Source organism: Stegodyphus dumicola, chromosome 4, assembly GCF_044657685.1.
Source record: "Stegodyphus dumicola isolate Sdum_Otavi_A_Nest chromosome 4, ASM4465768v1".
Lineage (NCBI taxonomy): Eukaryota > Metazoa > Arthropoda > Arachnida > Araneae > Eresidae > Stegodyphus > Stegodyphus dumicola.
The window spans coordinates 210,672,319-210,698,316 of record NC_140771.1 but is presented as its reverse complement, the minus strand read 5'-3'; the positions used below and the strand labels follow the sequence as shown (position 1 = coordinate 210,698,316).

The 25,998-nt window shown below is 34.8% G+C and overlaps 1 protein-coding gene across 2 annotated transcripts in view; it reads left to right on the top strand.

The window, feature by feature from the left end:
* Window positions 1-25,998, top strand: part of LOC118184134 (dystroglycan 1-like) — a 232,169-nt gene that overhangs the window by 140,557 nt on the left and 65,614 nt on the right. For both annotated transcript variants that reach the window (XM_035353784.2, XM_085815940.1), the window contains one exon: window positions 6,493-6,953. In XM_035353784.2, the coding sequence (XP_035209675.1) occupies window positions 6,636-6,953 (318 nt within the window). In that variant the 5' untranslated portion in view covers window positions 6,493-6,635. The remainder of the gene's footprint in view (window positions 1-6,492; window positions 6,954-25,998) is intronic.

The window sequence follows — 25,998 nt, the reverse complement described above, 5'->3', positions numbered from 1 at the left end:
CTTACTATTTCATTATCAAATGCTAGCTATGAACGTTCGTTCTGCAAATTAAAATAAATTTTGACATATTTACAATCAACAAGTCATCTAGCATTTTTAAGTGTGGAAAGAGAAAAATTTGAAAGATCTAAGTCAAGAAGTATACATAGTAATTAATTGTATTAATGTATTATAATATTATATTATTATTAATAAATATATCTACTTATCTATAATACAACTTAAAAATTGTACTTTTTTAAAAACAATTATAAAAATATGTAAAATAAATAATACTTTTTTAACTAATTCTAGATCATCGTATGTCTGATTTTTCTGCTGACACAGATACATTTCCGAATCCAATGCTAGTGTAGTTAGGTAGTGACTATTCTTAACATATTTTGGAGTATTGTATGGCAGATTCAGCATTTTATTATTATTTGCATTATTTTTATTAAGACTAGATTCTATAAATTATATTATTGGAAGTGTTTTTATTGGGGGGGGCGCCTAAAAGGTACTTTGCCCCGGGCGCCGGTTATGCTTGCTGCGCCACTGATTCACTCATAGCTTGCCTCATCTCTGTATTATCTATCTACCATACATCTGTATCTCAACCACCAAAAAAATGGAACTTAAAACTCTAAATTTTCAGCCAAAAATCAGAGCTGTGAAATTTTATTTCTAATTCTTGTATTGTTGTATATGCCTGTTAAAGTGAAAATTTGAAGGCTTTAAAAAATTTTAATCTAAGAGTGTTTTGTTGATATGTTGAATTTATTCATTATATTGGAGGTAATTATTTCAACGTGAACCGGGTTATAAGTTTTGAAGATAGAATTATAAACGTGCTTAATTATTGTTTGTGTGCAGCGTAATACCTTTTTGAGATATTATCGTTGATGGTCGTTACATGCTGCATCAATAATTTTGAGGCTGTAAATTCTTGACGTTAGCGTTTGAATTCTTAGGTTCACCTTATGATGCATGCGCATCTCTATGGAGTATTTATTTCGAAAGTAAATGATAAATTATTTTAATGCCGGCTAATTATTTCTTGAGAAATCTGTCAGAATATTTCATGTTTTCAGTAAGTTGTCTTATGATACGTTTTAGTAGCTTAGATTGTTTTTGTGTTATTTATGTCTTTTCGAAAAATATGCATTAGCATTTTTACTTAAAGGTATTGAAAGCCCGGTATCGCATTCTGTTCCGCTCTAATTTCGAATTATGTATGCATTCATGCTGAATGCTGTGTTATTGGAATATTAAATATGCATTATAAATGGGGAGGGAATAGAGATGACACATTTTCTGCTTTTCTTTCTTAAAATCTAGAAGTGCAAATGACATTTCTCTTTCGTACAGTTAACAGTCCCATCATCATTAAGAACCTGAGTAAAATCATTTTCTTTCTCAGTCTGCTGTGATGTCATTATAGAACTCTACAACCTCAGCTTTAGTATTAACGGCGAAACAGAGATGTAGACAATTTTCATTTCTGTGAACATGCTGCTCTTGTAAGCCATTAAGGCGCTGCTTTAAAAAAAAAAAAAAAAAAAAAAAGCTTGGCAATTATTTGAAGTTCAATGTTCTCGAAGTTTCGTTCTTAATACTACTCCGAAAAGTTGTTTCGGAAATGTCTGACGACCTTGGCCCAATCCCTATTCGACTTTTCAAACCAGGAGGAGGTTGTAGTCTGCCGACATTCATCATAGGAGGGGAAATGTGGGGCTGTGTTGAGATCTTTCGCTTGGAAGAGTTGAGAAGTATAAATTTCCTTGGATTTATTTCTTATTTATTTGACAGTGTTTTTTATTTCCCTTCTACGGAATGCCATCGCTTATTTGATGTCGTCTTAGCATCGTCTGGGGAAAAGTAAACCTCAGCTGAGTCATGTTTCGCTCTGTTTTCATGTTCGGAAGCCTGCATGCCCAACCATCTCAAATATTCCTTTTTTTATTTTGTTGTCGGCATTTTCAAATTGTTTTTCGTACGTGAGGATTTTATTTATTATTAAAAGCCTGTTTCTCAGCAAAAGATGCATATGAGTTATATCTCTTGTATGGTATGTTAGAGGAACTATTTTGTTGACTTAGCGCAGGAAATGGCGTCCACTTGGACTCATAAAAATACCTTTACGTTTTCCATTACCGACTGCATAGAACGATTATAGAAAGGGTTGGATTTGTAAGCATACTTGTAGTTAAAATGCATTTAAGAGTAAATTGAATGTTCGCAGTTCAAAAATTTAATTAGGGCACGCGTCCATATTTACATTTTGCTTCATACGTGTAAAGTTAATCAGAAGATAAATGATGGCAAAAATGTTTTAATTTCTCCCGCCTTCTTAGCTTGCCTTCGTGGTGTAGTGGTCAGCACGTTCGACGCGAATTCGAGAGGTCCGTGGAGTGCCGGCGGGGGCATTTTTTTTTTTCATCTTTCCTGCTTACAAAAAATACCTAATGTCTCTACAATGTTATTGTAAGAAATTCTCACATGGTAAAGATTTCTATCAATAGTATTTCTGTCATCGTAAAACCAGATGCAATTTGAATTCTGTTAATTGAAAAAACATAAAAACATCGCTGTATTTTGCTTTAGAACATGGTAATGCTTGATAAGCTACGTAAAATAAAAGGAAATTTTTGAGGAATAGAAATTAGTTAATTTATGTCTTTACATAAAAAGCTGTGATGAAGAAAATAGCAACTACAGTGAAGACTTAATGTTTCGTCTTCAGAGGGTTAATTTTTGACATGTATGGTTTAAATTTAATTAACACTTTATGGTACACGCAAATTCTTTCTTTCAACTAATGCAGTTTCTTTCGTTTATGCTTCGTTTCATCTCATATTTAATTAGGACAGAAGTTTATGCAAATTTTGTTGCAAGCGGCGTAATTTTAGGAGGAAATCTGAAGAGAATTCTTTTCGCTGTCTTGCTGCTGACGAACTGAGTTGAAAGGCTGAAGAAAGCTGATGTTGTGTGAAAAGGTGGTGTAGAAGCGAGTGTAGAAAGGTGGTGTTTTTTCGTCCGACCCAAACGTGTTGTAACTTCGAATAGGGCTTTTATTGGAATTGTAAGCCAGCATCACTGTAGATTTGCAGTAAGTTGGTTTCGACGAGAAAGCGAACTATTTGTTTTCGACTTTTCGTAGCACATAAATGATTGTTTTTGTGGGTTACTTGCTTGAAGCACTACAAGTCGTAGAAAATAAAGTTTTTAACATTTGTCCTTAGCATTAAAAGGGGCAGTAACTTGCCAACCATTAGAGTTAACTTCTAAAGATTAGCCTAGGTGTTTGGTAAGCAAGTTGTTTAGTAGAGAAAACACCTTTACATGCTATTAGTCCAATTATGAGTCGCTTGTCGTATGCTAAAAAGTAAACTAGGAATGTTTCTAAAATTGTAGTATAAAATTTAATAAAAAAAGTTTTTTTTTAATTTACTCTTTTTATTCTTCCCTCATATCGACAGGTATTAAGTTTTTTCACCGGTTCAGTGGCCCACCAAAGGCCGAGCGGTAAAGTTGCTGAACGTGGGTAGTTCCACGTGGGTGGCGAACGGGCTGGCTGCATAGGCGTTTTCTGGGTTTTCCCCATGTGTAACGTGGATACGAGGCAGTTTCCCTTAAAACGTTCTGCATGAAAGCATTCCTTCACGTAGATAGCCTTCGTGTGCTTTGCCATAATCAAAAGCAATCACCCTTTCCAGTAGCCTGGAAATTACTTCTTATAGTTTTTCTTCATTCTTCATCTTTCAGTAAAACAAAGTTTTACTTAAAAATGAGATTATGGATTGATATATATATATATATGTATATAATATTTTGGCAGTCGAGCACATGAATGAAGCTTGGCATGAAATGACACAGAAGAAGTTAGCTGTTTTGATTCCACATCTTTATTCAATTCAAATGGCAAATCAATAGAAGTATTCATTCTTTTAGATTCTCCAAGATTACATAGACGATAGTAATTTAGACTAAATAGGATTAAATTTACTGCTTTCATGCTATTCAAACAAAGAAAGACAGATTGGAAGAGCGGCAACAAGGGTCTTATAGCGGCAAGAGGAAAAAAGCAATCTGATGAAAAATGGCGCGAACTCTACATTTATAGTAAGCAATTGCATAACATGCCAGAACGTTCTCGAAAGTACTGGTCTAGGGGGAAGATCCTGAAATTGCGGAAAGTTAATTAGAGGTTGCCTGTTCGCTTAGAGCAACGCCATCGTATTTTTTATATTTTACATATCTCTCTCTCTCTATATATATATATGTATATATATATATATATTGATTGGTTATTTATTTATTTTATATGAAAATACTCGTTAAAGTTCTCTAGTTTTATTTTTAAATTTTATATTATTTTTATATATTTCCTAATTACTGTGCAATAGTTGAAAAATTTGCCAGGAAAACTTGAGATATCTGAATTACTCATTCACAGTACTTTCTTGTATTATTTCTATTGTTGAGCTGATTGCAAGTTTTTATTGCTTAATTTATCTGTAAATTTAAAAATGGAAGAAAAAGTACTATTTTTTGATGCAGTAGCAGACAAAAGAATTATAACAAAGCTAGCTAAAATAACTGAAAATACTAGGTTTAAATGACAGTTTGCAGAAAATGGAAATAGTTGCATCCAAAATTTTCTACTATCTACCTTTTGTGTTACTTAACCTCAAGGGTTGGATACAAAGTAGGGGCAATTTGTCAATAGCTTTAAAATGATCTTTGTTATAAGTACAGGTACATGATTCTTCATATAACCGCCCATCTGCCACGTTGTGCCATATTATTGGAAGCCACCATCACCATCAGCAGTTCCAATTCTGTTGATATACCACAACAACCGTTCTAAAGCGTGAATATCATCTTTTTGAATGGATCTACTTTAGTGTTGTAAGTGATCCATCGCAATGTTTCTTTCATTGTAGAGAAAAGATTATAGTCACACTTCATATCCTTTAAGTATGGCGTAATTCTAGTACCTTCTACCTTTACCGTCAAAATAAATGCGTAACAACGCTCCCATTATGACACCGTGCAATATTATGGGATTCGTCACCTAAGACACCATCTAAGTCCTGTACACAGGAGAAAATGGCGACACTTATTGGTGACAAATCGTACCATCTTTCATGACAATGCGCAGGGTCTGAATGCGAGAGCTGTCACGGATCTTCTGCTACGCTGGCAATAGGATATATTGGTACGCACACCATACTGACCAGATATGTGCTCGCGTGACTGTGATCTCCTCCTCGAAATGAAAAACAACTGCCAGAGATCCAATATAAGAGTAGACAGGAGATTATCTTTTTTTTTGAGGGGGGGACCAGAATCAAATACCAGTTGCGAAAGAGATTCGAACCGTAGATCCTCCATATGCCAGCTGCATGCAGTATGTGGTAACATATACTGCACAAAAGATGCGTCGGGGTGCAGCAGCTCTTTGTGTGTTTTATCGTGTTTACTTTGTAAGGATTATGTTAATTTTATTAACAGTTAAATTTTGAGTTAAAGTTCCTTTCCTGTCGATTCTAAACTTCTTCAACTTATTACTTCGGCCAGAACGTAGTTTTAGAATCACTCTGAATACATAATGAGGAAGAGCGGTATTTAACCGCGAAGTTCTACTTGCTAAGTTGGAGAGAATCAAAGAGTGTCTGGTTTGCGCGCGTCTGCCTTTTTGGCTACTCTCTCGCAAAGCTGTTATTACGCTCGGCCGTACTCAGGCCCTTGATAGCTTCGCAGTCAATTAACGTTAAGGGGCCAACTCGGTTAGAGTCTTGCTTCGGCTATATCTCTTTAGTTTAGATTAGTTTTAGTTTCTTAGCCTCTTAAGTTCAAGCCCAAGTGTCGGCTGTTATTGTACACTCCAAGACGGAGTTCTGTTAAATCTTATTTGAATAATAAAGGGTTAGCTACCCTTCCATCTTGTTGTTTCCTGTCACACGAACTTAAGCGATTATTCGCTTAGCAGTTCTTAAGATTCTTCACGTTCAACAGCAACTTAGCCTTTACAAAGTGAGGAACTCTACAACGTTTTACCCACAATACAGTTTCTTAAAAAGAGCATTCGTTTTAACGTTGATATTAAAGGAAAAGTCATCAAGTTTAAATAAAAATGGCTCCTTTATCTGCGAAAATCCTGTAAAATAGCCCCTTCTGTAGTTTTTATTCTACCAAAATGTGCAGTATCTAGACCAGCCACTGTCGAACTTTTTACCTTTGTGGGAACCTTTGAAATGGTGTTTTAAGGAACCAACACATAAGTGCTTACATATGGTTAACCATACCTCTAGATATGATAGCGAGTTTATCATTTTTCTCTTGCGGATATAATGCGTTTCCCCGCTGGTCTATATTTATATTATAAAGGTATTTTTTAAAAGTTACTTCAAGTGTTGCAGTATTTGATGCTAGAAAAGTTTTCATTTATTAGAGATTGTTATAAGTAAACTTAGCATAAAATATTTTTTTTTTCTTTCATTTCAGTTTGACCAAGCTTTGCCGGCAGCTGATTGTGTATAATTTTGTAAGGACAACTCTTCTCATACCTTGCAGAATGTGAATCTTGAACGAACAGCAAAAATAAGCACGTCTTATCATAAAAAAGTAACAACATTTCAAACGCCGCTATGGCCTCATGTAAAGACTGTCACATAAGACGATTTTCATTCCGTTCAAGAACTTACCTTGTTTTACTGCTCTTTGCATTGTGGATGACTGTAACGTGTGCTGTAACTAACGATGACGACGAAACGAACTACGTGAATTTATTACTGAGAGATCTGGACAATAACGCAGTGCAAGAACAGCAAGGCGACAAACCATTCGATGGCAAAGATACTGTTAAAAGACACTGGGGTATAACGGATGCCACCGCTATATCGGGCAAGATTTTCACTTATCCTATACCGGACGACGCCTTCACTGGACGAATACAACGGTTCGAAGTAAGTTTAATTTCTTGTATTTTTGATTGTATATATTAATTATGCTTTAATATCTATTTGTTGGTCTATAACAGGGGTAGCCAAAGTGCGGCTCGCGAGCATGATATGGCTCTCGCAGGCAATTTGTGCGGCTCGTGCATATAAAATATATGTATAAAATATGGTAAACTAAAACTATTCAGTGTCCAAAAAGAAGTATTTACTTAGTTTAGACGCTTTTTACAAAGTTATCGGGGATTTCTTTCTATTTAAAACCTCCTCCACTACTTCTATAATGATGTAAATATGAACTTGTGGCTTTTAGGAAATCTAGATGCGACTCTCGAATATTCCTGAATTCAAACGTGCGGCTCTTACTGACATGAAGTTTGGCCAACTCTGGTCTATCATTTGTGGTGAAGTATGGGCATAATAGCCAAGGAAAGTAGAATTGGATGTATAAGAGCGTAATTATATTACTAGATATAACCAATTTCTGTGTTTGAATTTCTGCGAAAAATTACAAGTGCTCTGTTTAATTTTAATTATTTCGTATTTATATAGTTACGTTTTAATGAACTGTTACCATATTGGCCAAACCTTATTTAGTCAACCTTTTATCTAATCTCGTTATGTATCATTTTTAATTGAGTGTTAAGTAGCATTTAACAACGTTAAATTTTGTTACTAATAGTTCGTTATACAGTTTCAGCTTTTATATATAAAACAAACATTTTTTTTTTATTATTATGAGTAGTATAGATGCACGGCGAATAAGCAGCTTTCTTTGACTGAAAGAAGAGATTAGGTTCAATTTTCTTGAGCGTTGTGGGGGATTAAGCAGTGCTGTGTAAATTGGAACTGAGTTGTTTCATTATATTACTTATAAGCTTCCCAAGGCCTTGACCAACGACAATACTCTTGACCGTAATGAATTCATGAACCTGATTTTGATGATCTCATATCGATAGTATAAACAACAGCAACAGAGTTTTCGACATGAAGATATTTTGTATATAAATTAGTTTAAATTTTTTTTTAAATTTAAGCGTAATTTGAAGACATGTCCTTTCATATTATGGTTTGATGAATCTCTTCAGAATCGAACTGAACCACACGAAACGTACTGGTAGGTCTTAGTGAAATCCCAGTATGCTAAATGCGTCATGTTTACAAAATCCTTCAGTGTTCTGAAAGAATATATCGAGTATATTCGATAATGAAATTCACAACATCTGCGCATGTTTTATCTAATGGGGTAATCAAGGGTCATCGTGTATGGACGGATACGAATTTAGTTATAATAAAAAATTTTTAGTTATGGAATTTTTGAATTATTTTCTTTCTTAAATGTACTGCTGTATTTTGTTGATAGCTTACAGAATTTCTTTTTTAAACAAATATATGAACTAGTATTAAAGGCTGACGCACGAAAAACCGGCGCATCTACCTGTCACGAGCGTCTACTATTGCAGTTCTTTGTCTAACAATACTTGCCCTTTAATATGATACTAATCTTTAGTCTGGTGTCAGCATGAATTTATCACGCTATTTCCAGCATCTCGGGTAACCCCAGTATGGAAAAACCTTGCATAATTTACTGCAAATAAAAACCTTTTTGGGTGAATTGCAAAAATAATTTTAAGGCCCACTGCTTTTAAGAGATAGTGTGCAGTGGATTGTACACGTACGTGTAAACTGGAGGAATGAGTGAGTGTGAAAATATGTAAACACCGAAGAGTTATGAGAAAAATATGCGAACTGTATAAAATTACACTTGTAAGAATTATGCGGAGCAGCATAATATTAGCAGTCAAAGATTGTTTATTCTCGGCGCCAGTCACATGGGAGGCCAGGTCACCCACCCATGCACAAAACTCAGCGAATGCTGCGAAAATTTTATTACGTGTCTCAGAAATGTAAAGTGTAATCAAAATACAGAGGAAAGAGTAAACCAATAATCATCGTAGGTGGGAAAATCTGAATTCAGTATTAAATGTCATAAGTTAGAAGATGAGTAGCATACATTCTTATTAGCTTGAAGTCTATATCTAGAAGTTCATTCTTAAAGTTATGCGCATAGTTTACGATATCAGTGTTAGTTTGTTAAAGAAGTTATTGAATTTATTGATGAAAGGTTTTAAATCTGAGTTTTAGATCTTTGCGCAAGTCCTCACTGCAAATAAACCAGGGAACCTTCATGATTTTACGCAGGACGTTGTTTTGGAATGCTTGCAACTTTATAAAATTGGGTTTTGAAGCTGTGCATAGGTAGAGGAAGCATAGGTCAGTATGGGACGAAGAATGGAGGAAAAAATTCGCTTTGTCCTTGCAAAGTCCTACGCTGAAGAAGCATCAAGAATGTCGTTAAGTTTACGTGAAACTTCTGTTGCTTTACGTATGGCAGCTGAAATGTGCGGATTCCAAGTGAGTGTGAATTTCAATCTCACCCTTACATACCTTGGTAACTTTAGGCACTTTTTCACTAAATAGAATTTTCATCGACATTTTTCCTGCTATGACGGCTTATTAGCAAAAGCTGAGAGAGGCATTAATGCTCGTTCTCCATTTTCGGCACCGATTTTCTATCTTGTGCATACGATCTTGGATGCATTTTATAACGAATCTCTTGTTCAGCGAACAAGAAAGAATCGCTGTGTCATCAGCGTAACACACAGTGGCTTGATATCCTTTACATGACTTCGTGGCTTTTGTATTGGCATTGAAAACAGTTTACATTAGTAGCAACAATGATATAAGTGAGAAAATCTAGCATCTGCCTGTACACTCACGAGGCTGTTTTTTGTGCGCCACCCATTATTTCTGTTCACATGCATACTACCAGTTTCATGTGGTTGTGATTGGATTAATTCCTGTTGACAAATATGTAACTGTGTGCTTATTTTATTGACTTGCTTATTACACCTTACGCCTTAGAAAAGACATTTATTCTTACATTTCTGCTTTTGGAAGCATCAGTTGTTGAACTTTTCAAGGACAGTCTTTTCTCAATATGATTTATGTACACTATTAATACCAGAGCTCATTTATCTCAGAAAGTCCTCCCAAGTGGTTGATGGTAAAAAAAAGAGGGGCGAGAGAACCTCGGACCACCCCCCGCTGTGTTCTCCCTCAAAATTGGGGTGGAAAGTTTAACAGTTAGCTAGGTTCAGCAATACCTCAATTACCTGTGGTATTACGGAGGTGCTGGCTTAGCTTCTACCTGTACCTGCTTATTTTATTCACTGTTCTTGAGTTGTTTCTAGATGGTTACTATTCGCGTAGATGTTTGCGTGTGAGAAAGTTGCGGACCGGCTTGTACTTAACGGTAGTTTGTGGGAAGGAAATCTTGGAACTTCTTAAAATTATTTCCGCTACTTAATCTTTTCTATTTTTAAGTTGTTGATAACGAGTTCATATTCCGTCTGCGGTGACCGCAACAGCATTCTTGTGTTTTCCCGTGTCATAATTATTCTTATTTTATTACTTAATTTATGTGGTTTTGGAAACATGCTGTTTCCATGCGGATACATTTTAGGAACACGGTCTTGTCTGAATTAAGTGTTTTATTAACACGTGTTATGTGGTGTATTTTTCTAATTCTTTTGCTTTTAAAGTACTTCACTTTTTATTTATATATTTATTTGAAGGGTCGTTATCTGTTTAGAGTTAAAATTAAAAAATGGCGTTACTTGTATTAGCGCCACGTTATGCTACGTACGAGGCGGGGAAATTTGTAACTGTAGTGCTTTAGCGAAAGGAAGACAGACTGAGAGCTTGGTTCTTCAACGTTTCTTCTCCCTTGGATTCTTCAAAGTTGGTCGAAGAAGATTTGGGAAAATTAGATCGGAGCATAGTTACATAATCCTGATTTGCTTTGCCTTAACTCATCCAATCTGAATTCGTAGAATTTTTCTTTGTACATTTTATTTCAAGCAGTTATTCCTAAAATGGCAGAATCCTCTAGTCTAGAAAGAAATCTTGTTAACTAATAAAATAAGCTTAAATTGAAGTGAATTAACTTATATATAATATTATCTCTGGGTAAAAATCAAGTCTCGTCACTAGGTTAAGCTATCCGCTGTGCAGCTGAGTTGTGTCTTTACAATTTAGATAACCAAGATACTAATTTTCTTTCTGTTCTTTTAATTAAAGCTATTGGATCAGTAGTTTGTATAATAGGCTAAACATTCACTGTTAAGTAATGGAACAAATTTAGAGCAAATGCATTTTTTTATAAGAAGAATTCAGTTGCATTTGTTGAGGTTTGCGTCCTGTTGGTTTAAAGGAACATATCAGTAAGAGTCCATGTTAATTGCTGAGCTGAATTAAAATTCGGGTTTTATGTAATTTTTTTCCCTGTTGAAACTCCAAAGCATGTCTAATATCTCTTTCGAGACTTATCTTACAATATTTTGAATATCCTTTGAAGGAAATTTTAGCATGAAGGAATAAAGTTTATGAAAATGCAATTTACGTCATGCATCAGAGACCGTGATTTCGCGAGGAGAAGATTTAAAAACCAGTGAAGGTTGCAGAATCTTATAAAATAATGTGGAGTAGTTTTATCTTATCAAGTAATGTGGAGTATCCAGTATCTGAAAGCCTCTATAGACAGTGGATTATGTTCCAAACTCACACTGTGGAGTCTTTGTAATTGTACTGAATATGGGCACGGTTCACGGGTGAAAGTACAGTCAGCCGTTAAATTTTAGACGTCTACCTGCTTATATGGCATGAACTTAGCACTGCGCAATGTTCAGGGAAAACTATGCAAAGGAAGAAATATGCCAGTATTTTTATTATTCCGGTGTCGAGAAGCACTGTGAAAAATAGACTTATCGAGCTACTTGTATTAGGAAATAGGACTCTGCTTGGCAAACAGTGCTATAAAGAAATTTCGGAACACTATGTTCTATTACCAGTGATTAATTTCTATCCACGGGTTGAAATTGCAACACACCACATCGAAAAGAACAGTGCATAAGCTTTTGGAAACGGGTGATGTTAATCTCAGTGATTGGCTAACAAGTTCCCAAGATTTCAGCCCTATCAGATATATGGGACAGACACCATATATCTGATATGACACCATATATCTGAGTTGCCAATTCACAATAGCCCTCAAATCACTCCTCCAGAAAAATAGGTAGATCTTGTCCGTTTAGTGAAAGACAAATGAGCCAGTTTCTCTCAGAATTAACTCTGTGGTGAACATACTCTGCATCAGTCTCAATAGAGACCATGCATTCAGGAAGTGTACCACTAAATTCAGATTGCACTTGCATCGCAGTTAGGAGTGGTCAATATTCCATATTCATATATCTCTTTGCTATTTGATGACGTCGCTGCACATCCATTACTTGTTGCCGTTAATTCTGTTTTGAGCATTATAATAAAACTTTCTGAAGTATTTATTATTTATTATATTAATACCGTTTGCAGTATTAAATGTGATATATATATTTATATTCGCCTTGTAGAAATAAAGATTTTAATGGCCCCTCAGATTCCTTGTTTGTGGTAGAAAAAAGCTTAGACGAGAAAAGATGCAGATATCCATTTACCAGTACTTATTATATCCAGTACTATTATCCAGTACTTAATTATATTTGTCCATTATGTTTTATCTGTTATTTTTGCTACGTGAAAACAGAGGATGAATTTCAAATTGTATTTAAATTACGTTGTTATCTCTTTGTGTTCTAAATCATTATTTTTAATAAATACTGGATGTGGGGTGTACGGTGGGATTGCACTATATATCATAATAAGTAAACTCTAGATCATTTGGAAAGCGTCAGTTGCTCATCGTTCCCCCCCCCCTTTTTTTTTTTTTTTTTAAATATGTATAAAGCTTGCCGCTTAATTCGCTCAATTCAATCAAGTATGGGAAGGTCAATTGACCCATGATACATTCTGTGGCAAAAAGGGAGGCGAACAGTTTTATGTGTTCTGTTCTGCTGGGCGGATTGACGAAATTTAATTTGCATTTTGTCTTGAAAGCGTGACTTAGGATATATATTAGATTTATATATAACATAGGTATTTTAACTTAAAATCGGACTTTTTTAAAAATAACATACCAATTTTCTTCCATTTTCTATTTTACGACTCAAATTATGCCTAAATATTAAATTTTGTAAAATTTGATGAGAACCTTACTGAGAAATTGAAAAATTTATCTTAGCTCACTTTTTTTCACTTTCGCCAAACATAATATTCACTTGGCGAAATTTTTATTTATAGTAACCTATTTTCTTCTCGCTTTCATTGTGCACGAGCGGAAAAAAGCGTGCATCGTTCATTCTTTCAATTAATTTTAACAAAGTGCGTTAAACCACATTTGGCTTTATTATCGTTTAGAATAAATATACCAAACTTCAAAGCGCGCCAAAATATAAATTGAAGTATATCTTGGGAAATTTCAAATAAAAAACTCTGAATTTTTCGCAGGTATGCCTAGAAATACACCTATTTTAAGGTGATAGTAAAACTTTTTATAATTCCAAAAACGTTTTCGAAAATTTTATAAAACTTGCTAAAAAAATACAAATTAAAAATGAAATTAGAAAATAGCTGCGAAATTAATTAGATTGAACCTACATTTTGAACTCATGAAAGAAGGAATTAAATAATTTTAATAAAAAGGGAGATATTAATAAATATGTACCAAATTCAATGAACACTGAAAAGTTAAAATTTTGAGAGTTAATTTTTTAAAAACTACTCCTGCGATTTTTACAAAATTTGGCACTTCGGCGTGCGTTGAGTCGTAGAATTGAAGTACGGGAGGTCAGTCATTTAAGAAAAGCTGGATTTTGTGTCAAAATGCTGTTTGAACAAGGCTACATGCAATTCTAGAATATCCTAAGCCTCACTTTCGAGACATTAAAAACATAAGATAAATTTTTTCAATCGGCGTAGTAAAACAGCGGGAGGTATAGAAGTGTTTCTCTCGCGCGCGCTCCTCCCCCTCCCCCTTTTTTTTAGTGCAGGCTGTACATCTCTGGTGTTCCCTATATTTATCTGTATCGGTTTGTTTACGCCTGTATGACAGCTACATTTTTTTTTTAATATGCAACATTAAAATTTTTTAGAACAGGCTCTTTCTGAAATGCGGAAGCTAATTAAAACCTTGACACTGATATTAAGTTATAGTTATTATTACTGACACTTGATATTAAACTACGCGAAATTGCTTAGCGCCTTTTGCATCATCATCCTGCAATTTCTTTCATGACAAAAGCAAATTGCTCGTTTCGCCGCTGGAAGAGCATTAAACTTCTTTGTTCAACGATTGAAGGCTTCTCAAATACTTTCCATTGTTTGTTTTCTGGGAAATCTAACCGTCTTAATTTTTTAAAAGGCTTGCTGTTCAGTTTTCTTTTTTGAAACAGATATTTCGAATTTAATTTGCTTTTGAAATTTTGTTTGTTTGTTCACAAGTTTAAAGTACTTCAAATTAAAATTTTACATTGTAATTGCTATCATTGTAATCTGTGAGTAAAGAAATTTTTAAAGGGTTTTATGTTGTATTATTTCAAAGATATCCTTTGAGGACTTGTAGTATAGTAATATTTGATATGAGGTTATAAGAAATTATTTCCCACTCCCCCTTCCAGGAGTGATTAGCACATCTAACTTAAAAGATCAGTAATTCAAATTCCCGCCAAAGCATTGTAGAGTCATTAGGTTATTTTTTTTAACAAGAGATATGGAAAATGAGCGGTGACCTCCCCGGGACTCGAACTTGGACCTCTCGAATACGTGATGAATGTGCTAACCGTTACACTGGAAGACATGCCGGAAGGAGGGAGAAAATATCTTATGTAATCTCCCCTTTTAAAGGCGATTGGGAATTAGAATCCAGTTGCCAAGTCCTGGTGGTGAAGAATCATCATCCACTACCTTTTAGTTCGGGCGCCCGTTACACTCGAAGACATGCCGGAAGGAGGGAGAAAATACCTTATGTACTCTCCCCTTTTAAAGGCGATTGGGAATTAGAATCCAGTTGCCAAGTCCTGGTGGTGAAGAATCATCATCCACTACCTTTTAGTTCGGGCGCCCGTTACACTCGAAGACATGCCGGAAGGAGGGAGAAAATACCTTATGTACTCTCCCCTTTTAAAGGCGATTGGGAATTAGAATCCAGTTGCCAAGTCCTGGTTGTGAAGAATCATCATCCACTACCTTTTAGTTCGGGCGCCCGTTACACTGGAAGACATGCCGGAAGGAGGGAGAAAATACCCTATGTACTCTCCCCTTTTAAAGGCGATTGGGAATTAGAATCCAGTTGCCAAGTCCTGGTGGTGAAGAATCATCATCCACTACCTTTTAGTTCGGGCGCGACTGTAGAGTCATTAGATTTTTTTGACGCAGGAGACATGAAAAATGAGCAATGCCCTCTCCCGGACTCGAATCTTGACCTCTCGAAGACGCGACGAGTGTGCCGAGTATGCCGACATCAACCGTTACATAACGACATGCCAGAAGGAGGGAGAAAATACCTTATAGCACTGATGATATTTCACCTTTCCTCGCTCTGAAGAAAATAGTAAACTTCACAGGATATCTGATTATCATAGCCTGTATTCACTCAAAATATTAGTATCGCCTTTCCTGATTCCTTAATACATAAGCGTATGAAAAACGATAGATAGACTAGAAAATACATTTGTTTGTTGTCATATAGCTTGGGTCACCGGTGGTAACAGTAAGTTTTTACCATCATCATCTTGTTTTAATGGAGAATGCAGTGAGATAGAATTAAAAATATCATCATTTCTTTTTGTTTTCTCCTCCACCAAGCCTTGTTGAAGTACCTTCAGGACTAACGATTTTGAATCGCTTTATTCAATCTGAATTTTCTCTGTGAGAAACGTCTTACATGCATATTTTCCTAGTCTCAGAACTGGATTAGTTGCTGAAGGCTGTCTTGTTTAATTTTTCTTGTTGTCTTGATATTAACAAATCTTTTATAAATTGCTCTCTTAAGCTGATATTGTATAGTGGAAAGAAAGCATCTTTCTTTTCCGAGAAAAAGAATTACGTTAACAGAAGATTTTGTTTATTTGAAAGAGAACTCTTGAAATCGGATTATACTTTGAGTTAAATTGTTTTGTGCATGAAGAAGTTTGTAACTGAAGAATAGTCAGTTATCTCTAGCTCCTTCAACATGTTTGTGTTTCCTCTCCTTCCTATCTATATACGGATGCACAGTTCCAACTTTTTTACTTGGAGTGGAAACATTCTGTTTCTAACTCAATTTTAAGCGACTTTGTGCGTAACAACAGCGGGTCAATATGGCAGTACAGCAGTTGTAATTGCATTTCTCTCGTAGAATCCATTACTCCGTATGTGCGCACTGGTATTACCATTGTTTCATTCTCTCAAAACTTCAACAAGAGTGCTGAGTTGTCGCATGACTGCCGCCTTGAGGGCATCGAATTACGAGTATCCGAAACGCCAGGCTCAAGAATTTATTTTTGCTGCATTCGATGAAGACGTGACAAAGTTGTTTTCTGGGATTTTTATCTCCTTGAAAGTATCGTACGTGGATGGAATCACGGAAGACAGGAAATAGTATTTCTACAATCTTCCTTTTGCAATACGTTTAAGGTTACATGTGACCAAACCGCAATTCAAAAGATGAGATGTAATTGGAGATCCCTTGTGACTGCTTAGATTTTTAATATTATTCTCATTTCTCAATTTATTACTGTTTTTAAATTATATTGCATAAAATGCGTTATAACGCTACATAAAGTCAAAATGCTATTTAAGTGGCATGGTAAATTGGGTTTAGTGATTCGAATTTTGTTCTGTTCCCCGAAAGAAAAACATATTCTTTATTAGTTATGCATTATAAAGTATTGGCATCACAAAGGCACGTATTGCTGCAGTGCATTCTTTTGTCATGCTGCGTTTGTTTATAATCTGCAGTTATTGTTTTTAACGTCCGTTCGTTTGCTTGGTTTTGATTATTTTAAATTGCTATTACTTTCAATGTATGTGACTTGATACTTTTTTTATAACGTCTCTGTAACACTGTTTCGAATCTTGAAGCTGGTTGACTTGCAAGAAATCATACCTGGAATTAGCTACTAATGCTACATAACTTTAAGAATTTTTTCCATCAGCTATAGTTCGTGAATAATACTCTTTTTCGTCTTTAGCATGTATTAATATTTATATGGCTTTAATATTATAAATATTATGTTGAAGGAGCTATAATATTAATATTTATAGGCGTTATATTTTTTAATAAGAGGAAAAAAGTATTATTACATTATTTACTTTAATGTATTAAATGCAGTATGACTTAAGGTTAGAAGCAAAATTCAATCTTACACTGACGTTGGATGTACAGAAGAAACACATGCTTTTGAAACGGGCCGTGTCAGGATTCGAACCACGTATATTTCTCAGGCCAATTTAATCTAAGTTGCATTTTTCCGTATTTTACATTTAGTTTGCTCCTTTTGTACATTATACATCTTATTTTATGTGTACGTTGCATATAGAGTAGGTCTTCTGCAGTGTTTTTTTGCTATAGGCTTATACTAACATATGTAACTGATTTTTAAAATGTATACTTAACGATCATTTTAATAGCGGAAATTTTAACTGATTTTAAGACATACAGTGAATAGTGTTAGAAAACTTATTATCGACACAAAATTTACTTTGTTTTTCGTTTATGGTTCTTGAGAACATAATTCTAGTTTGGTGATGAGAGGCGACACAAAAATAATTTTAAATTGCTCGAGTCGGAATCATGGAGTGTTTAAGTATGTTTATTTTTCATAATTTAAGCTCCACACTAGTAGCCGTGAATTTAAAGTTGCTGAATATTGGTAATTCGACTGGGCCTTGAAGATTAACCGCTTGGGTGCTTTTCCTAGTTTTTCCTCATGTGTAACGTGAATACGAGCCAGTTTCTCTGAGTAGGCCCTCCATAAAGGCGTCCCTTCTTTTAAGGCGATAAAGCTTGTGTGATAAACATACAAACAGCGTAAGAATTTAAAATTTCCATGTCATTGCTGTAGGCAGAATTTAAAGAAAAGACAGAGAAAGTAATTTCAATTTGATGCGTAATTTTCGACCATCTTTTATGTTTTTGAAAAAAAAAAAAAAATTAAATTAATGGATCAAAAACGAAACACGAAAATTGAAAGACTATATTGTAAAATAATTTTGAAAGCAAAGTAAAACGTTTAAAATAAAAATTTTAATTCTGTATGGATATTGATGTAGTGTTTGGAGGATGATAGTTATTTAAATTATTTATACCTTGCCTATGAAATTTATATTTCGAGTACTTTATTTCAAAATAAATTACAGTGAGCTATCTTAATCTTATATTGCAGAAGCATCTTTAATACAAACATACTATTATCCTAATATACGTAATGCAATATGATAGTTAACTGAAGTGTAACAGTGTATTGTCTTGAAATGTTCCGTAGTAAATAAATTTGTTTCTGTTAAATTGCTTAGTACTTCGAAAGTGTAATGCCAGGAAATTCATGACTTTGACAATGGAAGTTTTCTCTGAAAGACTAGCTATATAGCAATTATTTTTATCTCGGAGCTTGGAGATACTTGGATATTATCTTGAAAGCAGGGATAGTAATCTTATTCCCTTACATATTTTTAACATTGTTTGCAATCGAGATTCCGCTGTGAATAAGTCATGTGGTTTATGTCATCTGGTTAAATGGTTTCGCTCGAAAATTAAGCCAGAGAAAACTGTTAAGTAATAATGAGAAGAATTATTTAAATATATGGACAACAAATTTAAAGTATGATATTTTCTTTTACAGCGTACAATACCGTTTGGCAATTTCTCTAAAAAGCTGAGGTATTTTCAAATAACGATTTAAAAATCTGAAGTCTAAATTTAAAAATAAGGAATAGATTTTACTATATGTCGTTAACGTTCATATAGAAATATATAAATGAAAGCATCCGAACCTGTCTTTTAAGCCAGGAATTAAGAGATTTACAGAATCTTTCTGTAATGAAACCTTTCCCTTGTGGTATACACATGTAGTCGGGCATAATATCCATGAGTATTAAAATCTAATTTGATTTAATTTATCTAATTACAGCAAAGTCTCGAGGACTATCTGTCTAAGGGGAGGAATGCCTTTGTGCAAGACTTTGTAATGGAACTGGCTCATATACACGTTACACATGGGGAAAACCACGAAAATGCCCATTCGCGGGATTCGAACCTCGGACCGAACTGTTCGGCGATTTTACTACTCGGCCGCTGGTGGGCGCCATGACTATTAAAAATATACGTAGCGTTAAAGCAATAATTCTCAACTAATGAGGAATTCATGGTTTCAGGGGGGGATGTGGTCAGCCTTTTATTACCAGTTAAGTATTTTAGTTTATGAATATAAAAAAACTACGTGTATTAAAATTTTTTATCAACATTTTTGTCCTTGTTTAATTTGCAAAACACATTAAAAGTAATCTAAATTTAAATAAACATATGTGCGCTTTTTTGGGTTTTATAAAAGGCAACCTTCGCCTAGCAATGGTGAACAGCTGGATCTTACTAGACATAGGGAATTAGATACAGTGGGCATTATTATCCCTGTGATATCTGACGTATGATGCTTACTTTGTAGTGGGACTGGTGTATGTTTTTATTCCTGAATGTGTCATAAATTGTTGTGAAATACTACGTAAACAAAGTGTATATAAAGTAACAGAGAACGAATCGTTTTTTTTTTTTTTTTTTGATGTTGTATAATAAAATTTAAATTCGTAAAACCTAACTTGAACACGGTACTCACATTTTCGGATAATTTGTCATGTGTATGGTCAGAGATAGATTTATCAAGTCATGTAAGTCACAGTCGCGAGGACCCTACTGTTCAAGGGACCGTGAAATCATCAATTAATTTGGGGGGGGGAGAATCGGAAGTAGTAAACATAGTTTGTGTCTTAAATTGATGGCTCCGAAAAAATTCAAGTGAGATGACATCCCACTTAGCAAATGCCCTAAAAGGGGAAGTGGTCTTTTTATCAAAGTGATTTTCGATATCAGTATTTCGTTAGGCTAGTGCATAATGTATTTACTGATTTGAACTGACAACTCTGACAGAATACGCGTGCGTTTATAACGTACCTTACATGTATGGAGAGTTAGAATGCCTCCCAGTGGACCTCAGATCGATGGCTGATGTTTTCCACAAGACTGCACAACAGCAAGCAGAAGTAAGGCAATGCTCCAACACTGTTCCACAAGACATGTTGCGATGCATCATGGAAGGTTTCCCACTTCCTTTCAAAAAGTGAATCCAAGCAAGACGAGGACATTGATGTCCATATTTTCCGAACTACATCCTATAAGTAAATGTCTGTATGTACTATATTGTAATTTCTGTTGTTAGTATTTAAAAAGTTAGTAGATACAATACATGCCACTATACATATGTTCTCGAGCCACGAAATGCGTCGTGGCAAGAAGCGCAATATACGCCTGTCGTAGGCAACAGCCTTGAGCACCTTTACAGGTGACTGCGATTTAGCTCAGTACCGCCCCCAAATTTGACGGAGAACACCCTGGGGGGGGACGGTCAAAGGGTCTACCACTCCTCTTCCCTTTCAACAAACCACACAAGAGGATTTTACATTGACAAACATCCATGCCTTCTCCGAACCTGGGCCCTTCGGCAGGGCAGTCAGTGACTCTAACCACTACGCCGGTTGGGCGGCTCGGAAATACCGCTCAATTTTAGTGGTCGCCATACGAAGTTTCACATTGTAAATTGTCTTGTATGCATTACCAATAATACGAATTTTTAATATTATATATATGGGTATACGTTTATTAACTTCCTCTCTTGTAGCATACTGTTAATTAGTAAATATATTAATAAAAAGTTTGATATGAACGTCTTATAACGGCAATTTTTGCTTTGTGGTGCATTTTTTACCTCTTAATTTTTCTCTTCCGTACTTTTCATGTGAATTTGCGCTTTGCGCTAGCTTTGTTCCCTGCGGTATAAGCTTTGCAAAGCAAGTCATAAATAATCAGTACTTACTAGTCACACCTTTCTCGTTTCATTTGGAGTTACATTGCATGGTAACTTTAAATTGGAAAGACTTTTAAAGACCACCTACCTACCTCCCTCTCTTTCTCGCATCATAATAGTTCATTAATTTTCCCTACCGAATTCCTAAGCAGTGCCTAATAATGCTTTTCTCATTCCTCCAAACGGTTGTAGTTAAATAGCCTAAAAGAGCGAAAATCCATTTCGAGGGAAATGGGTCGGTTAAGTAAGGTTAGGCTATTCCTCGCGCGTTTCTGCTTTTTTATTATAGTACGTTCTCCAGAATTTTAACAGCTCGCGAATTAACGCGAGCGAGGAAAGTGGTAAAGGACGAGGAAAGGTCGGCGAGAGGAACATAGTACGTATTTCCGGAATGATGGTATGATATTTTTACCTGGCATTATCTTAATAGGTTTTTGCCCGTTGCGCATGATGTTTCACTCTGTATTTTCGTGGATGCCCGTGTTTTGATTTTATTCTCGCAGTGGCTTTAAAGAGTCATTTAAATCTAATTTTCTTCGTAGCTAGTGATATATTTTACGAGGTTTAGTGTCGTTACAGCGATTAATGATGCAGACTACCATGCTTGGCTTATATTCCGAACCTTAACTAAAGCATCTTCATTGCCAACGTCTTAAATTTATTTAATAGCTTTATGCTACAATTTTGCTATTCGCTCTTCCGCGAGTTCATTATACTTAGTATCCAGACTGTTTATATATCAGTTCTGAAATGTATTTTTTCAGCAGCAAAACTAGTTGCATTTAATTTGCTGGAAAGAAGCAATTAACTTTTTGCCATGTACGGATACTATTGCTGCTTTTAACTGTACTTGCGCCAAACTTTTCTATTTTTTTTTCTTGGGGGGGGGAGGTGGAGATGACCCGATTGAAGGGGCGGTTGAAAGGGGTTTAAAGTTGCTTACCAATAAAATGTCTAGTCGAGAACAAAAGTTCTAGATACATTTTGTTTGTAAATTAGTATTATTGTATTTTAATAAACAATGCTAAAAGTATGTTATTGCATCTACTAATAATACATACAGTCCGTTCGATAGTACAGTTCAGACATCTTGCCATGATTTGCGTATAGTGTTTGCCTACTGAAGCACATGAGCAAAGAAGTAGAACAGCTGATTCAACCACAAAAGCTTTACAAATATGCAGAATTAACAGTAAATTAAATCGCAGTGAGTTTCTCGATGCGATTAAAAATAACAATGTTTTTTAAGAAAATTCACAGCTAGCGACAAGTATTAATAATTTCGTAATAACAAGGTATGTTCCAAATGATTCGTTAAAAATTGCTTTTAAATCACTGTTGTTTTTGTTAACTTCTTTATTTATATTTTTCGATCATAACTACTTATCCTAGTAAATTTCTTCTCTGCTGTGAGTTTTTTCTGGAAATTGCCCCAGCTTGAGCAAAAAAATATTATGGTAAGTGTAATTATACAGGATGTTTTCCTCGCATTGTGGTGTCATTTTCGTTAAATAAGCAAGCAGAAAAATCATGGAATCTCTAAGTTGTTTTGGATCATGCTTAGAAATTCTTGTAATCTCTCAGATTATTATTATTATATTCTTCGTGAAATTCTTCGATAATTTTGAGTGAATTGAGATGATTAAATCTCTGGTTAAAGTATACTGTTAGTCAAATTTAAGACGGCTTTAATGGTGTCTGATAAGTTTGCGAAGTCGAGTGAGATATTAATTAACCCTACATAATTGCGAGGTTGTTATATTAATAACTGATAGCAAGATTTAATTAATAGGGCTCATAAATGCATTTAGGAAAATACTGTAGGATGTTTTTAAATTCATATCTCAAGCTACTGGTTTACATGTACAAGTATAGCTATTTATGCCCATCACCAACCCCTCGGGGGGGGAATTATATACACAAAATCCCGTACACTATTATATGATAAGGAAATACAAGTATAAACACTGATTATTTGCACAAAATTATCCTTCTTGTACGGAGACTGGGTAAATAATTCTTTAAGTCTTTAAAGTTTAACGTTTAAAGGAATATCTGTACGAATTTTTTGGTCTTGAGATGTGCATATGAATCTTGTAGTTTGCATTTAACTAAAACGTAGGTTGTGGGATTTGTAACTTTTCCCCCTTTTCATACATTTGCGTCTGATGTATTATAGAGTCTCCTTGTTGTATGCTTTTTGGTAGCATACAACTTGGACTCCACGTAGAAGACGGAGTAGCGAATATTCGCTATGTCTTTTGAAAATAAATTCTGAAAAGGTTTAAATTAACCTTTTTATTTAAAACTAAATTAAAACAGATGCACGCACTTGGTGCTCACAAATCACCACCTCTTGTGGCTAACAGAAAATAAGAATGTAACAAATCAAGAATAAATTAAGATATCTAGCGACTGGCTCCTTAGCTTAATTAAACGCTAAATAGGCTGCACAGAGCAAAGCCGAGCCGAGAAATATCATTATAAACTGAAAGGTGTCTGACACCGACTAGAGAGCTAATTTCAAACACGCAGCATAAACTCGGAACTAAGTCCGCTACTACTCTTTTCGAACTCTTGAAACGCATCTTAAATACTTCTGAAACACGTTTAGGTTAGCATCTTCGTGATAACAAATTTACATTCCGGCAGGAAACTGAAATCAGGAGGAAAAGTAAAGGAAAACAAAATAGTTGGTAAGAATAAAATAAAGACCTTACAGCATGTGTAACCCATTCCTGATTTCTTATGTTTTATACTTGATGGATCATTGCCTTATTTCTCTCTCCGTTCCAGATCCATCCGAGGAAAATAATCGTTGTGTTTCTTGTTCATTCCCTAGAGAGGACTTTATTCTTCTCTTTTTCGATTGTCCCACACAGGAACAATCGAAAATGAGCGTAGTTAAAGTGAATATGCGAGAAAGAGCAAAGTGGGAAGGAGGGGAAGATTTTACAGTCTTTTGAAGTTTATTTATATTTGTTTTACTAGCTTATAAAGAGAACACGAGATTGCCAAACTAAATAAACTTCTTGGTAAGATGAAAGTGGTTAGCGTCATAAAAAGCGAAAATGTAGCAAGAAATGAAACCCATGCATGATCCTAAAATTTCGTTCACGTTGAAAATACGTTTTTATTGTCATAAAAATGTAATGAAACTTTTTGTTTTCTTTTTTTTGACTGGCGATTATTCAGGGTGTACTTTGCACGGAATAGAAGTGTAAGCAAAATTATATTTTTTGTCCTTGTGCCTGTTAAAGTCTTCCTTTATTGTTTGTTGGTTTGGGACCACTTTCTAACAGTGCGTTGTAATAAAAGTGCCGCGATATTTATTAAAGTTGGCCTTTACTTTAAAAGACAGGAACCCTCTCAAAGAAGTCTAGCTTAAAATTGTGCACTCTTTTATACAGATCGGATAGTCAAATCACAACTTGAAAAAGCTACTTGCATAGAGGTGAGGACATCTTTATGCTAAACATCTTTATTATTTTATTTTTTATCTTCTTTATGCATCACGAAATTTGTTGCATATTTATTCGTAACTGTACTGCCGAAGTAATAAATTATGGCTAAGAAATAACATTGCAAACTCTGGTAATTACTACTAATGACTCTCTGATATTGATCTCTGAAAAATTCCTCCATTTACATGTGTGTCAAGTAGACTTCAAACGTACCTGTTAGTTTCAGTAATATGAGGTGAAAATACGTACTAATTGAAATTCTTATGCTTTCAGAATGTGTAATAAATAAGGAACTTATTCAACAAAACCTGGCACCGAAGACAGTGATGGTCATTTGCTAACAGATGCGTTTCTGATTTGTAGAATTGTAAAGTACGAAAATCTTTTCATAATTCAGAACTCATTTAGGTAGAGTACTGCCTTCCCTAACGGGATAAACTGATGGTCGCTTTTCCCGCGGCGGGGGGGGGGGATACAGTTAGAACACACAGGAACGAGGATATGGTAAGATGTATAGATCTGGCACTGTGCCGCGTATGATATTTCATATTTGTTTCAATCATGTTGTTATTGTTTATCAATAAATAATCAAAAGACAACTACTCTGAATTAAATGACTCAACACTTCAAAACGAAGACATCACAACTCCTTTAGGTAGAATAGCATTAAACTCCTTTAGGTAGAAGAATAGCATTAAATTATTTATTAAAGTAAAAGTGGTTTCAGAAAGCATGAAAGTATGCGACATTTTTGATGCGGTTTATTAAGTTTAAAGCTTTGCAAATTTAATTGTGTGATATTCATTTTTTCTAAATTTTTTTAGCAGTAGTCTTGTATTCAAGCTTCAATAACCAGACAGCACTGGAATACTCAAAGTAAAAGTATTGTGAGGGAAATATATTAGGTTTCCCACGTGCTTTTGGTCTAGATAACTCATTACACAAAAGAATTTTGTTTTCTTCCTTTGTGATGAAATTCTTTCATATTTTTAATGTTACAGTCATTTTCTGAATTCGATCCGATGGGAAAAAAGGCAGCCAGATGTAGAAAGATTCTTCTAGGAGGTAACGCTTTATCGATTTACTAACGCAATTCGATTTAAAATAGCTTCCCTGCTCCCCCTTCCTTGTATTTGTCACTGCTGCTACTCTGATAGTATTCATGAGTAATGCCCACGGTTAAATGAGCTTGTGGTAGGAATTGTATTATTATCGTTTTATTGTAAAGTATTGAGGGAAAATATGGTGTAATATTTCTGTTCGCTTGCGAGTTAACAGATGAATGATTTCGGATTGGTAAAGCATATTAAACCGAGTATTGGTTTCTCTTTTCGCTTTTGTTTCGTAATTTTAGTCTTTGTTCAGACATACATCATTTTGTGTTTCACATTTCTATCGACGCAGACATTAGTTTGATGTAGGAGTTTCTCGCTTATACGATAAATTAGCGAAGAGTAGTATCAAAAAGACAGAAACATCGATTTGAGAGCAGGATGCTTTCAGATTTCCATTTTGGTAAATTTTATACAATTATTTGCAGAA